This window comes from Balaenoptera ricei, chromosome 2 (assembly GCF_028023285.1).
Source record: "Balaenoptera ricei isolate mBalRic1 chromosome 2, mBalRic1.hap2, whole genome shotgun sequence".
NCBI lineage: Eukaryota > Metazoa > Chordata > Mammalia > Artiodactyla > Balaenopteridae > Balaenoptera > Balaenoptera ricei.
Genome location: NC_082640.1, coordinates 160,634,608 through 160,650,715, shown reverse-complemented (window position 1 = coordinate 160,650,715; position 16,108 = coordinate 160,634,608). Strand labels below are relative to the sequence as shown.

At 56.6% G+C, this 16,108-nt stretch overlaps 1 protein-coding gene across 5 annotated transcripts; it reads left to right on the top strand.

Annotated features, from left to right (window-relative positions):
• The first annotated feature begins 3,263 nt into the window (after positions 1-3,263).
• Positions 3,264-16,070, top strand: PGF (placental growth factor). Of its 5 annotated transcripts, none has more exons than XM_059915788.1 (8): positions 3,264-3,694; positions 4,923-4,962; positions 9,322-9,518; positions 10,326-10,402; positions 12,422-12,451; positions 12,557-12,619; positions 13,315-13,463; positions 15,323-16,070. In XM_059915788.1, the coding sequence occupies exons 1-8, from the start codon at positions 3,620-3,622 to the stop codon at positions 15,448-15,450; spliced, it is 759 nt and encodes a 252-aa protein (XP_059771771.1). In that variant the 5' UTR covers positions 3,264-3,619; the 3' UTR covers positions 15,451-16,070. The 5 variants fall into 5 exon arrangements, with proteins under 5 accessions (XP_059771771.1, XP_059771770.1, XP_059771773.1 ...); XM_059915787.1 differs by having other exon boundaries at positions 4,920-4,962; XM_059915790.1 differs by lacking the exon at positions 13,315-13,463 and having other exon boundaries at positions 15,323-15,440.
• The last annotated feature ends 38 nt before the right edge of the window (positions 16,071-16,108 follow it).

Genomic DNA, 16,108 nt, shown 5'->3' with positions numbered 1-16,108 from the left:
GTGAGCCACAACTACTGAGCCTGCGCGTCTGGAGCCTGTGCTCCGCAACGGGAGACGCCACGACAGTGAGAGGCCCGCGCACCGCGATGAAGAGTGGCCCCCGCTGGCCGCAACTGGAGAAAGCTCTTGCACAGAAACGAAGACCCAACACAGCCAAAAATAAATAAATTAATTTTTAAAAAATGTCTATGGGCCAATTACTCAAACTCCCTGCACCTCCATTTTCCCATCTTCAAAATGGGAATAATTAAAACCTACCTCATAGGGTTGTTAGGAGAATTCAATGAGTTGAAGTGCTAAAAGCGCCAGGCACACTGCTTGACACATAATAAGTGCTCAAAAAATACTTGTTCTCTCCCTGAAACAGCAACAAATGATCACCATGCTACAGCTAAATGTTGAGTTGTGAACACTGACGCTACCAGTGGATCTGCTCAGCACCTGGATCTACTCAGAAGGTGTCAGGGACAGCTGGGGCCTGATTGCCTGGATGGTGATGGTGAGAAGTTGCATGTGTGTGTCTGTGTGTCTGTGTGTGCGCGCGTGTGTACATGCATGCACACATGCACATCCGCACGCACGCAAATCCCTGCATCCTTTTTCTCCTCTGCATTTGGCAGAAGCATAAGATTCTTCGTTTTCTGTCTCATGTCCAGGATGGTGAGGACTCTACTCTGCAATGTCTTTATATCTCTAATAAGAATCTAAAGTTGAATTAGAAATCATGCCTAACAGCTACCATTTCCTGTACCCCAGGTGCTTTAGCGGTCCTCACCTATGAGGTAAGCACTGTTATTATTCCCACTTTAGATGGAGGAAGTCTGGGCTCTGAGAAGTAAAGGAAGTTACTTGAAGTTATACAGCTGGTAAGGACTGGAGTCACAATCCAGGACAGCAGAGCCCCAGCACACCTGCCCTGGACTGGATGTGAGCAACAGTAAACCTCTATCTGACTCACGGACATTTTGAAAGTCTAATTGGTTTCCCCTAGCCTACCCTAGCTAATTCATCTCACAACCCAAGAAGCCAAGTTTAGAAGGATATGGTCTCCAGTTTAGTGACAAAAAGACTGAGGTGCACTTGTAGGAATCGCAGACACTGCCCAGGCATCAAGCTCACTCCCGAGAGTAGAAAGGGAGCTGCAGCATTCCCACCCATCTGTACCTACCCACCACCTCCCTCCTTGGCCCTGGCTGTGAATGTAAACTTCAAGGGAACCACCACACCACATGCCCAGTGCCTAGAACATAGTAGGGCTGAAGCAATACATGTTGCATGAAAGGACAGATAAATGAAAACAAACACACACAACATGCACAGTCTATGCACCCTTATACATACACAGTTGTTATAGGCAAAGGTGCCCAATGCATAAGTGCTCAAAACACTCAGTTATAGACAAGCATATACAAAACAGATACTTAAACACACACACTCATACACAAAACACACCCATGTCCACATTCACAAATCCAAATCCAAAACAAAGACACACATAAACACATGCATATGTATACACAGATATCATGGGCAAGCATATATGATCCAGATATGCACAAACACACATCTACTCACCCCAGCGATGCCCAGACATCCTCCACCAAGACCCTGGGCCCAGGAAGGCATCTGTCTGCTCCATGAGCCTTAGCATGCTGGAGCTCGTCAGAAAGTTCTTTGCAGCCCACCCCTTAGCTGGCTGGTGACTGGCCCCTGGCTCCTGGACCTCCGGGTTTGGGGCCGGCCAGGCAGGAGGCAGCATCTCCGGCAGCCCCTCGTGGGTGGGCGGGCAGGCAACGGACGCAGAGGTCACTGGGGTGAGAGCTGGGGCTGCCCTGGCCTCTCTTTTCCTGGCTGGAATGTGAGATGTAGGGGCCGCCTCTCAGGCCCCCCTCCTCTCCCACAGCCGCCCACCAGCCCCAGGCCCAGGCAAACCCATGACCCCAAATCCTGCCAGGTTCTTGTAGCCAGGAAGTGTGCGCGGAGGGTGGTGGTGGTGATGAACACTTGAGGATCGTGGGAGGCATACACAAATAACACAGAGATGCACAGTCACACACAGAAGCTGGCCCAGATATTCCCCCACGAAGACACACACACAAAGACACAGGCAGGCATACAAGTTCACAATCCCACTGAAATGCACATTCAGACACACTTCCAAACACAGAAGAAAAATCAGACACATACACACACACACACATAATCACACAGGCGTACAGAGATACCGAGAGACCAGACGCTCACAAAGCGACATTTGCACATACAGCAGATGCACACAGACATTCAGACCACACAGAGACTGATAGCACACGTGGATCTTCACAACCACACACAAATGCCCACACACAGGCACAGAGACACGCACACACAGACCCCTTCCGGCAGACCCCTGCCATGTTGGAGCACTTCCTCCTCCTCCCGGGACCAGGAGGAAATGCTGCACTAGTAGGCCACTCTCCAAGCCACATGTGGCCGGCTTGCAGGCAGGGCCTGGAAAACTGCTTGCCACAAGAGGAAATAGTGCTGAAGCCCCAGCCAGGTGCCTGCCGTCCGAGTGCCTGGCCAGGAGGATGGTGCATGGGCTGAAGACACAGCCACATGGCATGGGTTTTGTCTCTGTAAGTTAAACACACACACACACACACACACACACACACACACACACTTTTCAGGAGTACATATGTATGTACAACATATACAGGGAGGGGCACTCTTGGAACCTCAGTTTCTTCATCTATAGAATAGGGCTGATAATTCTTTCACCCTTGAGGATTATGGGGATGGCATAAGGTGGCACTGTGAAGTACCAGACCAAATCGCTGCCTTCCTGGGGGTCTGGAGCTGCATCTCTGCAGAGGCCTAACGTCAGGAGCCTTGTTCGCAGGCGTTGGGCTCCACACCTGGCTGTCCCCGCCCAAGGTGGCCGGCCTGGAAGAGCGGGAGCCAAGCTGGGGGCCCCTATCCTGGGCCAGCACTGGGTGCTGCCTGGCTCAGCCGGCGCCCCGGGCAGCAGGCTCCGAGCGTCCCGGGAGAAGCTGCTGGCTGGGCTCCGCCGGGCGGTGAAGCCCGCGTCGGGAGGGCCCCTTCCACGCACTGCCGGCCGAGCTCGCTCAGGTCCGCGCCGCCCGGCCGGCCTCTGGCCCCGCTCGGCGCCCGGCCGCTCCCTAGGACTCGGGTCTGGAGCCTCGTCGGCGGTGGGCGGGGCGGGCCTGCAGCCCCGCCCCCACTCGCGGCCCCTGAAACCCAGCGGCCGACAAGCTTCAGTCCCAGAAGGGAGCTGCTGTCTGAGGAAGAAACTGCATCTTCACTCGCCAGCCACGAGAGGACCTGGGGTCGCGCTGGGCGCCCGACGGACCCTCCTCAGGGACCCGCCTGCCCCACGCCGCCCGGCCCTGCCGGGCCCTCCGCACCAGGTTCCCCAGCCGCAGCCTTACCTGCGGGCTCCAGAATCCCCAGGGCTTCCAGAGGATGCTCGGGCCACCGACAGGGACCTCGGGGCAGCAGTGAGGGGGGCACGCAGCCCCCCATTCAGCTCCTGTCCTCCTGTGCCAGGGGCTCCCCCCGGGTACGAGCATGGTGGTTTTCCCTTGGAGCCCCCTGGCTTGGTACGTCTGAGAAGATGCCTGCCATGAGGCTGTTCACTTGCTTCCTGCAGCTCCTGGCTGGGCTGGCGCTGCCTGCTGTGCCCCCCCAGGTAAGACCCCCCACCCCCCAGCCTGGCTTCCCTGATCTTCCCACCCCCAGCACTGGGAACAGGGGGCTCTGAAATCACAGACCCACTCCCGGGAGCAGCACCTCCAAGGATGTCCACACACTTCCCAGGAGCCAGGCTGGACCACGTCGTCTGGGAGGAGTCCGCAGGCTGGGCTGTCCCAGACCTCAGCTCCGGGGTCTGTCTTGGCGGGGGCAGGGAAGCCACAGGGAAGGGAGGGAGGTTTCCTGTCTGGCCCCTGGAGCCCTGGTGGCTTTGCTAAAAGCATCTCTCCACTAATCCCAGGCGGGTCCCTGGCCTTGTGGTCAGGGTCGAGGCCCTGTGACCAGGCAGGCGTCCCCAGGACCTCTGACCTGGCCTGGTGGAGGGAAAGCCGGCTGAAAAGACTATTGGTGGGGAGGCTGGGCCCTCCCGAGGCTCCAGGCTGAGCCCAGGGCTCCTGGGTGGGCTGGGGGCAAGACAAGGGTCCCACTGTGCCCTCTTTCCCGGATGGGCAGCCGGAGGTCCTGAGTGCAGGGCCTGGGGAAGTGAGCAGGGCCCTTTTCCCAGGAGCTGGGTGAGTCTGGCTGTGAGCCAGCTTGGGCAGTGAAATCCTGACAAAGCCAATGAGCTCCCTTCCCACTGTGCTGTCCCACTGCCCTGGGAGTCCCGAGCCCCAGCCCAGAAGTGGGTGGGCTGGGCAGTTCCACGGGGCGGAAGGGCCATACCACCCGCCGCCCGCTTGCCTGCTGCAGGGCTGGTCAGAAGTGTCACTTTACCGGCAGCACCGGCTCCTGGCGCTACCCGCTCCAGCGCCTCGGCTCTCACCAGCTGATCGCCTGCCCCTGGGCTCTGGCACCCAGCCAAGGCGAGCTGCACAGGGCCCAGCAGGGCTGCCCGGGGGCTGGGTAGAAGGGAGACCCCAAAGGATCGCCAGATCTTTGGGACAGAGCAGACAAAGGGTCTCCAAAAGCTTCCAGCCTCCCACCCTTTCCAAATGAGGAAACTGAGGCCAGAGAGGGGGTGGGGCCCACGTGGGGCCCACCCAGGGTCCCCTGAGTTTTTCGTTGCACCTGGAAGGAGCCAGCTCTGAGACAGGGCAGAGTGTGTGCGGCGGGTGGGAAGGAGCTCAGAGTCAGAGGGGCCTCTGTGATCTTACCGACACACTGGGCCCCAGAGCACAGAGGCCCAAGGTGGTCCCCTCATCTCTGCACCTTTCTGTCCACAGCAGTGGGCCTTGTCTGCTGCGAACGGCTCCTCAGAGGTGGAAGGTAAGCTGCCTGGGCCCAGGGGGCGGGGGCGGGGCTGGAGGGGCGGGTGCGTGGCTCGCCCAGTCCTCACCTCCTGGGCCTCTGCAGAGGATGGGAAGGGTTGGCATGAAAGGTGGGTGCAGGCTGATACTAAGTTGGGGAGAGTCTGCAAGCTGGCTGATGCCCTGGCCGACAGAGTTGACAGGGCCTGAGAGATCCCCTCATTGTGACCCAGAGGCCTAGAGAGGTGTCTTCCTGGGCCAGGGTCACCCGGCACACAGAGAGCAGGGCTTGGGCCCGTCTACCCAGGATTCGTCAGGTTGGTGTTCATCAGAGCCCCTTCCCAGCATGATGTAAGGGGGCAGATGGGGTCTTGGAGGGCAGTGCAGGCAATGAGTGCCAAGGGCCAGACTGGGGGTCTATGAGCTGGATGCAGTAGGCCAGCAGTCAGGAGGACCAGGGAGGGGCACGAGGACCTTCCCAGCAGCCAGCCCTGGAGGAGCTTCAGGGATCTGACGAGGCCTTTCCATTGATTATAAACAGACAGAATGAGTTGTGCCTTCCCTGGCCCCTCCACTCCCCACCCAGGGTTGCATCAAGAGGGAATCTTCAAAGGGAGAGACAATTTGCCAAAGAGACATACGTGCAGAAGGCAGGAGGCCCATGCCAGGCCCCCTGCCTTGCTCCTCCCTCCCTGCCTCTCCGAGACGTGCAGCCAGGCCACACACCACTTCCCACGGAAGAAAGGGAGCATGTAGGGACGTGCACACGCACACGCGTGGTGACCTCTGTGAGCCGGGAACACCCTCCCTCTACTGCCTCGTAGCCAGCCTCTCCTGGGCCTGGCCATGCTCTGACGGCTGAGTCCCAGGCCCCTTGGGCACTGAGAAGGTGGGGGTGGTAGCAGACATCGATTTCATTGATATCCTCTCCCTCCCCCTGCTTGCCCTCTGGGATTGGCACAATATTATGCTCTCTGGGATTTGGAGAGAGACCCATCACCTATCTCCACCCCATGGCCTTTTTGATGCTTTTAGTATATTTCAGATAACAGCTATCAAAGAAGTCTGAGCCTCAGTTTCATCATCTATAAAATGGGAGCATTAAACTACATGATATCTAAGGTTCTTTTTCTCAGATTGTAGGATTCTCTGACTCCATGGAGGAGACACAGGAGTATATATCGCCCAGGGACCCGGGTGAGGAGGGACCCGGGAAGTGTCGATCCATTAGGGCAGCTCACCTGTCATCCTGATCAACTAGGGAGCCTGTATCATGACCAGGGAAAGAGCTTTGGACCCCAGTTATCAAAATCCTGCAAATGCCATCCCCTCCTAACACCAGACAAGAGACAGAATGGTCTGTGCTTTGCAGCCACAGACGTTGATTTTTTACTATTACTATTCATGGTAATATTATCAGGCATTTACTATAACTCTGTGCTGACCACAAGCTGTGAACTAGGAGGGCACTCGTATTCTCCACGTTTTATAGATGAAGGCTCTGAGGCTCAGAGAGGCCCTTGGGATCACCTAAAGCCTTGGACACGCTTCAGTACATGTGGCAGAGCTGGGGCGCGTGGCACTGAGCCTCCCCACGGCTCACAGCTGAGCAGGCGTTGAGCAGGGTGTCCCCTGCCGCAGGCTGGGTGTGTGCCCCGCCGGTGACCACCAAGAGGATACCTGCTGGGCTCGGGCTGGTGGCCAGTGGCTCTGCCCAGCCCGGTCCCCCCACCCTCCCAGTGGCCCCCCCAGGAGCTTGCTCTCAGGATGAAACACTTCCCATCTGGGGTCTCCTCTGTCCTGGGTGGTAGGCAGCTGGAGCCAGACGGGAGGCTCGCCCAAGGGCTGGCAAGAGAGCCGAGAGCCCACTTTTGGCCCCGGGAGCAGCCAGGCGCCTGCCTCGGCCACAGCCTCCCGTTCCTCTCCCCCCACCCCGGCCTCTGAGCAGGTCTGGGGCCAAAGGAAGTGCTCTCAGGAGCCGCTGAGCAGAGCTCTTTGCTGAGGGGCTCAGCCCACAGCTGGGAGCGGTCACAGCACTCCCTCAGCCAGCCCCTCGCCCAGCCCCCTTTGTTTCTCCCACACGCCCCGACAGCAACCCCAGGAATGAGCTGCCCCCTTTCCTGGTGGCTGCCAGGTAAGCCAGGCCCAGCCCACCTCCTTCTCAGCCCTCTCCCACACCATCCACCATGAGGCCCAGAAAGCAGTGGGCTTCAGGGCCCTGGAGCCTGGGTCCTGTTGCCGCAGTCTGCATGTTGGGTGAGGGGAAAGGAAATCCCTTCTGCCTCCTAGGCCCTGCGGCTCTGCTTAACCTGGCGGTGGCCCCATGGCCCAGCTGGGTGGAGTTTGCTTGCGGGATGGTAGGGGGACGGGGTGCCCCTTCTCTGCTGCTCTCCCCCTCCCTGATGGCTGGTCCCGGGGCAGGACCCTGAACCTTCTGTGGCACTTTGGCAGCTGGCTATCCCTCTGCTGTTATTTATGTTTTCCAAGGCAGAGATTAAATGTTCAGAGTTGTGCAGTGCTTATGAAGATTTTAGACTAAACACGCACTCACAGAGTTACAATAGGGAGGTGCTCCTCTGACCTCTCCCTGCAAAGGCTGGCTTCCCTGGGGCTTTGGGCTGCCTGGAGGAGAGGGCCTTGTTTCCCACTTGGGTCCAGGGAGAGTGACCCAGTGGCCTGGAGAGGTAGGATCAGGGAGGTCTCTGGTCTCCCTCCCATCCCTGGGCCCAGCCCTAGTGCCCCCTAAGCAGACAGGGCAGAATGGAGCAGCAGACGCCCAGATAAGCACAGTTTATTGCTCTGTTGCCGCCTCAGCCAGCTCCACGTGGACACACTGCCTCTTGGGTATTTTCCACCAGCTTGCAGCCTTTCCCGAGGGCCTCTGCTAGGGCTGAAGTTTATTTTTCCTCTGAGATTACCCTGAGACTCACGTCCTCGTAGGCTCAGTAGAATGGACTTCAGCCCCTTCTGCCTCCTAGGAAGGGACATGGAAGGTAGTGAGAGGCTGCTAGGAGAGGCCATTGCTCTAGGGCAGAGGCTGCAGGGTCCCCAGGTGGCCCAGCTTCCCTGTCCTCCCCCACCAGCTGAGGACGACCATCAGGTACAGGGCAGGATGACCCAGGACTGGAGATGTGTCTCTGCTCACGGTCTCACAGCTGGGCTGGGTTGTGTGCACAGAATCACAGACTGCCTGTCAGAGCTGGGAGAGTCCTTAGCAACCATCTATTCCCAACCTTCTTCTTTTTCCCCAGCTGAGGAAACTGATATACCCAGAAAGGTGAAGTGACCTCCCCAAGGTCACACAGCCAGTGTAGGGCCAGGACTAGGAGCCAGGTCTCCTGGCTCTGGCTACTCACTTCCTGTGAGCCTCTGTTTGGGGCCAGGCCCCAGGCCCTCCCCTGAAGGAGCAACGTCTTTTGAGAGACTCCAGATCAGCCCCCAGAAGATGCTGGTCAAGACCACCAGGACATCGTGGGGGTCAGGGATGTCCCTGATAATCTTCAGCGAACTATCATCTAATCAATCAGTAATTACTTAGCCTGTGTTTACTGGGTGCTTGGGTCCGTGTCTTCAAGGAGCCTCAACTTGCTTGTAAAAAAGATAAGAGCCACCAGTGACGGAGATAAGGCAAGCCCTTGGGGCTGAGTTATGCTCAAAAAAGGAACATCTGTTCATGCTGGACAAGTAGGAGAAGGCTTCGGAGAGGAGGAAGGGAGGCGGGCCTGGGGAAGTGGGTAGTGGGCTTTATTTGGTTAGAAGCGAGAAGGGGGCAAGGAGCATGGACCTTAAGTGGGAATTCGGGTGATGCGGCCCCGAGCTCTCACGAGGGTGGCCTGACCGAAATGGAGCACGGGGATGGGGCACGTTGCTGGCTGCAGTCTTGGCCACCAGGCAGAGGAGCTGGCCCAGAGTGGGGCAGGAAACAAGGACTAAGGGGAAGGCTAACCCTCCCTGTGGGACTCTGCAAGCCAATCTCGCAGAACTTGCAGAACTGACTGTTTTCTGCCGATTCCCCAAGACTGAGGAAGCACCAGGTCAGGGCTAAGAAAGATCCAGAGGGCCTGGGGAGCTGCCAGAGCACACTCCTTGAAGCTTCAAGGCACCCAGGCAGATGCGGGTCCCTGAGTTGAGAATAGAGCTGAGAGCTCAAGACACTGAGAAATTCCGTTCCACTGGGATTTCCATCCGGCAGACGAGTTGGAGGTCCAGCTGTCATCCCAGAGGGATCACATCAGGAGTTCAGAGCAGGGGGAGCTCACATAGGCTGGGGGCTTCCTGGAGGAGGCGGTGTGGGCTGAACCTGGGAGGACCTGCAGGGCCTGGGCTTCAAGGAGCAGGCCCCTCCTGGCCTGACGCACCTGTCTGTGCCTCCTCGCAGTGGTGCCCTTCCAGGAAGTGTGGGGCAGAAGCTACTGCCGGGCCCTGGAGAGGCTGGTGGACATCGTGTCCGAGTACCCCAGCGAGGTGGAGCACATGTTCAGCCCGTCCTGCGTCTCCCTGCTGCGCTGCACGGGCTGCTGTGGCGATGAGAACCTGCACTGTGTGCCAGTGGAGACGGTCAACGTCACCATGCAGGTAAGGAGGCTCTCCTCCACGTGTCCGGGCCTGCCCCTCTGTCCACGCGCTGCTCAGAGGGCCACAGACCCTGCCCCCGAGCGGGGACCTGGAGAGGGAAGGAGGGCAGGCCAGGGTCACAGGACCGGAACTTATGCCCAGGCCCATCCTCTTGCCACAGTGCCCCTCCTTCCTGAACCCCTGCCCCAGCTTTGAGCCCCCTCACCTCCTCTCTTACCAGCTTTCTCAGCCTCTGGCTTAGCCCTGCCCCAGGACCCAGGATATCTGGTTGAGGTTGGAAAAGAAATCTGTTCGGATTCAAGATGTCCCTGTTTATACCAGGAGAATTTGGTGCCCTGAGCTTTCTTACACACTCGCACCCACAATGGTTTTTTGAGCACTAGTTGAATAATGCCAAGCACTATGCTAGGTGCTTCAGAAATGTTACCTCAACATTCAATCCTTGGAGCCAAGTGATATTCCCATTTCACAGATGAGGAACTTGAGGTTCAGAGATGTTATTTCACTTGCTCAGCAGGTGGAAGAGCCAAGCTTTGAACATAGATCTCGCTGCCTCCAGAGCAGGGGCCCCCTTCCTACACTATTGCTATGCTGGTGGCCCTGGGATGGGAGGGACAGGGGCCTCCCTCAGCTCCACATGGAGGCGGGAGGGCTATTTGCCCCACACTCAAAGCGGAATTAGGGTGTGTAGTCCAAAGGCTGGTGGGAAGTAGGGAGCCTGGTCCTCATCCAAGGGAAGGCTGGAGGGAGTATTGGAAACCCACAGGCCACCCCCAATCCAGTCACCCAACCTTCCTCTCCCCGCAGCTCCTGAAGATCCGCTCCGGGGACCGGCCCTCCTACGTGGAGCTGACGTTCTCTCAGCATGTGCGCTGCGAGTGCAGGTGGGTCCTCGGGTGTGGCAGGGACAGCCCCCACGAGCCTGGCAGCTTCAGCCAGGGGCTGCCCTTCCCTGCTTCCTAGTTGAGGGAGACCAGGGAAATCGGCGACCAGTGGCGGCTGCTTGTGTCTCCCCATCAGCCGGTTTTGCCCAGGGAGCTGGCCCCAGCAGCTGGAGCACAGCTGCTGAGAAACCACAGGGATGGAGGGAGCCAGGGTCTCTCCCAAACTTGCCAGGCTCAGGGCACGCCATCTCCCTCCTCAAACTGGGAGGCAGCTGCCACGGCCGTGGAAGAAGTGACTGGACTTAGTTATAGGCCAGGCTGGTGCCCACGGGAGGGGTCAACTGGCTGAGGTGCGCAGAGACGGACAAGCCCTGGTGGGAGGGAAGGGGCAGAGGGAAGGAGCTTTCTTTAAAGTCGCTCCCCCACCTGGCAGAGCCTGTCACCAGCACATCTTGCTGCTGGTGCCCAGGGCACTCTGAGCATTAGTTACCAGGAGCAGCAGGCCTGGCACTGCCAACCAGGCTCAGGGAAGAGAGAAATGGGCTTAGGTGCTCTCCTGGTACCCCTGGGCCATAGACGAAGGCACCAGGCAAGAGGTCCTGAGCCCTATCCTGGGGCAGGAAGTGGGGGAGGACCACCATTTATGGTGCATCTCCTCTGTGCCTCGCCGCGCACTAGGCACCTGACTGTGTTTTCTCATTTATTCAATAAACATCCATTGAGCACCAACTGTATGCTAGGCACTGTCCCAGATACTTGGGATACAGTGGTGAGCAAGATAGACCAAGTCCCAGCTCGCCTAACAACCCTAGGAGATAGGTACCATTGTCATCCCATTTTACGGATGAGGAAACTGAGGCTTGCTATGGTTACGTGATTTGCCACAGCTAGTGAGTGGACCCCAGCCTGTCTAACCCCTAAGCTTGCCCTTTTTCTTGCTACCTCTCGTGGCCGTTACCACACTCTCCAGGAGCCCCAGTACTGCCCTGGGCTTGGTCCTTCCTAGTGTCCTGGGCTCTGGCCACCCCTCTTGGACCTGTACCACTGTTAGAGGCCCTGCCCCAATCTGTTTCCTCCTGTCCCCCCTTGCCAGGACTTGGCCATATAACAACAGTTCAGTAACAAACCCTCACGGGCACAGTGCTTGAGAGTGACCTTTCACCTTCCACATCACCTTTGCCCTCACAGCCTCTCTGTTGGGGCAGGCAGATGAGAAGACTGAGGGTCCAAGAGTGTCTCTGACTGGTCCCAGATGGCAGAGACACGAGCAGGCAGTCCCAGGAGGTGCTGGTATGCTGCCCTGGCTCCCAAGGGAGATGGCCAGCCTAAGGAGCCTTCCCGGACCTCAAAGCTTGCTGTCACCGCGCTGCCCCATGCCCCCACTCTGGCTCCCAGGGGAGACTGAGGCCCTGTCCCCTTCCAGAGGGCTGGGCAACAGGGCCACCTTTCTTCTCTCTTCTGGGTCAACAGCCACAGCCCCCGGAGGCAGAGCCAGGACAAGCCTGGTGACTGGGGGGCTTTCAATCAGCTCCCCTCACCCCACCCTTCACCCTGGCCCCCTGCTGTTGCCTACACCATCACACATCCCCAGGGTGGGGGGTGGCACGATGTCCATCTGACAGGTGGCCTTGCCCCTCATTCACTGTCAGCGAGGAAACTCCCAGAGTGCACCCTGGGAGGAAGGGCAGGTGTGAGGGAAGGAAGTGAACAGAGAAAGGCAGCAGAGAGCAGACTCATTCCCCAGATTTGATGCCAAGAGGCAGAGGAGAGCAGAGGGTGTGGAGAGGACCCCCAAGAGGGCATTCACACCTCTCTTGGTGGGGTCACCAGAGGCTAGCGTGGGAGCGGAAGCCCCCAGGCCTCTGGGCATCTCTCCCTAACTAGCTCCATGCTACCCCCTAGTGGCTTCAGCGCCAACTACAGGACCAACGCCAGTGATGTCCGAGGGGGGCTTAGGCGGGCAGGGAGCCCCCGCTTACTGCTTTCCTGATTCTCCCCTGCTCCTCTCTGTTTTCCCAGGCCTCTGCGGGAGAAGATGAAGCCAGAAAGGTAAGCAGCCTGGCTGGGGCACCGGGCTGTTCTCAGGCCTGCCAGCCCCTGTCCTAGCATGGGGGCCCCCAGCCACTCTGTCCTGACGCTTTTGGCTTATTACAGGAGGAGACTCAAGGGCAGGGGGAAGAGGAAGAGAGAGAAGCAGAGACACACAGACTGCCACCTGTGAGTGCGCGGGGGGCCCAGGGATGGCAAGGAGGCTGGGCCAGAGGGGAGCCCAGCCCTGCCAGCAGGGTCAGTGGTCGGGGAGGGACAAAGCCAGTGGTCGGGGGCCACAACCTAGAGATTCTAGGGCCTAGGAAGCCTCAGGTGAACCAGGGCAAGAACCAGGAAGCCTTGCTTCTCGTCCTGGCTCAGCTCTAAGTCTCTGTGTGGCCTTGAGCAGGTCACGTCACCTCTCTGAGCCAAGTTTTTCTCTGTGTGTAGAATGAGGGGTCAGGGGGGTCCACCAAGCATTCAGTCAGTCTACATTTACTAAGCACTTACTGTGTGCCAGGTACGTCAGTGGGCAAACCAACAAGATTCCTGCTCTTACAGGGCTTACATTCTAGTGCTAAAACGTCCAAAAACTCAGCCAGGGCTACCTCCTGGTGGCCCGGGGGAAGGTGTAGCCCCTCACCGGCTCCCAGACCAATATTTCTTCCACCCTCCCAGGGAGCCTTGGGGTCCACTCGCTTCCCTTTCCCTCTCCGTGTTACCTGCCCATTTGGCTTCACATCTGGAGGACTAGGCTGGAGTCCAAGCCTGAGTGCTGGGAGAGCAGGATTAGAGAAGGGAAAACCCAAATCTGTGAGAGTAAAGAGTGAAAATAAAGTATTCCACATGCACAGTAACTCAGTCACACCACGGTTCTCCTTCAGGGCCTGTCTCCTTCCAGCAACAGGACTCAGGAAATCATTTCATGCCATGGGACTGGGGCTGACCAAGCCCTACCCCATGAGCCCACCCCTGCACGAGCGGAGACCTCCACCCCACTCTGTGAAGATAGGAATGCTGGGGAGGATTCTGGGTGGGTCCCCTGCAGGCACGTGGCCCTAATTTCTCCTCTGGGCCCAAGCAGCGACTGGGGGAGGAGCTGACAGTGAAGTCAGTGAGGGGCTCCCCAGCTGGGCAGCCCCAGATGGAAAGGGTCCTGTCCTCTATCTGCTAGGGCAGCAGTCTTCAAACGTCTCATTCGGGAATCTCTTGAAAGAAATTCAAAAACTCATGCGCTCCCTTGTTCACTTTTAAGTTGACATTGAACTTTTTCATCAAAATTGTAAATAGTTGCAAAGGATGTAACTTCTGGCCTATCATGAATATTAATATTTTAATATAAAGCCATTATATCACTCTCCAAATGTATCCCGTGGAATAAGCCATCCTAATTTAATACTCACCATCATCCACTCTTAAAAACATGAACAACGGCAACAACAACAGCAACAAAAAACACTCTCCTTTAATAGTTGAATATTTCCATTGCTTCTTTTTTCCTTGAACTTGTCTTTCCATTTTACTTTCCCCACAGAATTTCAGCCTAATGTAGTATTTTTTAAATATTCAAACGTCTTTTATGTATCACCTTGTCATATTTATCTGCCACAACAATGGTATATAAGTTTGAATTATTTTAAATTTCCTGTGAGCAGAAAACTCGAAATTAAATTTTCTCTTGGAATGAATTATCACAATAATTATTAGTAGTAACAATTGATCAAAACAGCACAAATACATCATATTTTACTAGATGCTAAACGCAAAAGTACAATCAATCTTACTGGGAATGCATCTCAATGAGATGGATGCAGCTATTTCTTTCCAATTAGTTAATGAACTCAGTAACGAATGTTACCTCCTGCCAGACTGAGGCAGGATTCAATAGTAATTCCATTCCTGTGCATCGTTTTTTATAGATGAAAAGACTGAAAAACCATGTTCACATAAACACGTAAATGGGACTGGATGTCACTCAATCACTTGAACTCCTTCCAAGTTGTTTGCCAAAAACCTCAAGGTGATCTGCTGCGAAAATTACTTCTCATGACAGATTAACTGACAATTTGGTTAAGCTGTTCTTCAATTTTGTTGAAAGCAGACTTGGAAACCACCCCACTTGCAACACGCTTGGTTACCCAGCCAGTCACCATATTTCCTTTCTCAACGCCTACAACAATGTCTCAGATGGTTATTTTATTCAGTGTCCCCTCGAATCCTTTTTACCTTGGGGAAAACTACTGTAACAGGATTTAGAATGGACAAGATGCTTCCTTCCTTCCTAAGGGAGAAGGGCAACTGGGAACAAGATGGTGGGAAGCAGACCTCAGGTGGGGAAGATGGGGGAAGCAGACCTCTCATGCAGACAGTTTTCAGGCAGAGTACTTGGGAAGGCTGAAAACGAATTCCTTTAAAACCATCAGTACATACACCTTGGACAATCTTCATGTACACCTAGGGGTTCCCATATCCTCGTTTGAAGACTGCTGTCCCAGAGTATGCAAAGGCATTGGTGCATGGAGCCAAATTGTGTTCAAAGTAGACTTCGTCTCTGACTAGCTGTGTGACCTTGGGCAAGTTTCTTAACCTCTCTGAGCCTCAGTTTCCTCATCTGCAAAAGGATGATAGTGCCTTACTCATGGGCTATTGTTAAGGGTAAATGAGAGAGTGCTTAGCGCGGGGCTGGGCACCTGGGTGCGTGCTTGGTGAAGGGTAGCTCCTAGCTGCTTCTTGGCCTTGTGCAAGCAGAGATCCAGGCTTCTCGTGCTCCCTGTCCAAGCTTCCTGTGCTCCCTGTCCAAGCTTCCCCTCTGGGTTTGTCCCCCCTCCCATAGGAGGGACCCCACCCTCCACACTGGGCTGATACCCCCTTTCTGTGTTTGGTCTCTGGCAGGTGCGGCGATACTGTTCCCCGGAGGTAACCAGCCCCTCGGAGGAGAGAGACCCCACACCCGGCTCGTGTATTTATTACCGTCACACTCTCAGTTACCTCCCTGCTGGCACCTGCCCTCTATTTATTAGCCAATTGTATCCCTGCTGAATGACTCACTCCCTCCAAGAGGAGGGGCAGGGAGGGACAGGACCCTCAGGAATTCAGTGCCTTAAACAGAACGTGAGAGAAAGACAGAAGACAGACCCATGTGGCTTCAGCTTGGGAAGAAGCAAGATGTGTGGCTTTGTGAGGGGCAGGCCAGGCCCCAGAGGCTCTGGGGGTCTCCAGGGGGCTGGAGAGGGAAGGACTGGAGACCCACCGCCTGCCCCCCGGCCTTGGGCTCTGCACGGACCAGCAGCCCTTGCTGGGGGCGCTCCCGGCCGGGGTGGGAGTGGGGGAGCTTGCTCCCAGTGGCCCTGCTGGGAGGGTGAGCAGGCAGCAGCTCTGCCCCTGGAGATCAGAACGTTCAGCTCTGGAGAACAGTGGTTGCCTGGGGGCCTTGGCCACTCCTTGTCCCCTAGGTCTGGCCTCACATCTTGCCACTGCTTGTGCTGGGACATTGTTCTTTACGGCTAAGGCGTCACCATCCTGCCCCTCCCAGGGACACAGGCCAAGAGTGGCCCCAGGCTGGACATGGAGCAAGCTGCCCCCGCGTGGCTGTTTGACCGCCAAGCCAGATTCTCTTGAATAAAGTATTCTAGTCTGGAAACAGCTTTCCAGGGGAGTGTGTCTGCCAGAGCAGCGGGC

Excerpts from the sequence above, each read along its gene's own strand:
- PGF (XM_059915787.1), top strand. The coding sequence starts at position 3,620 with ATGCCTGCCATGAGGCTGTTCACTTGCTTCCTGCAGCTCCTGGCTGGG. Across the intron at positions 4,963-9,321 it reads CGGCTCCTCAGAGGTGGAAG|TGGTGCCCTTCCAGGAAGTG; the intron begins GTAAGCTGCCTG and ends GCCTCCTCGCAG. Across the intron at positions 12,620-13,314 it reads AGACACACAGACTGCCACCT|GGCCTGTCTCCTTCCAGCAA; the intron begins GTGAGTGCGCGG and ends GTTCTCCTTCAG.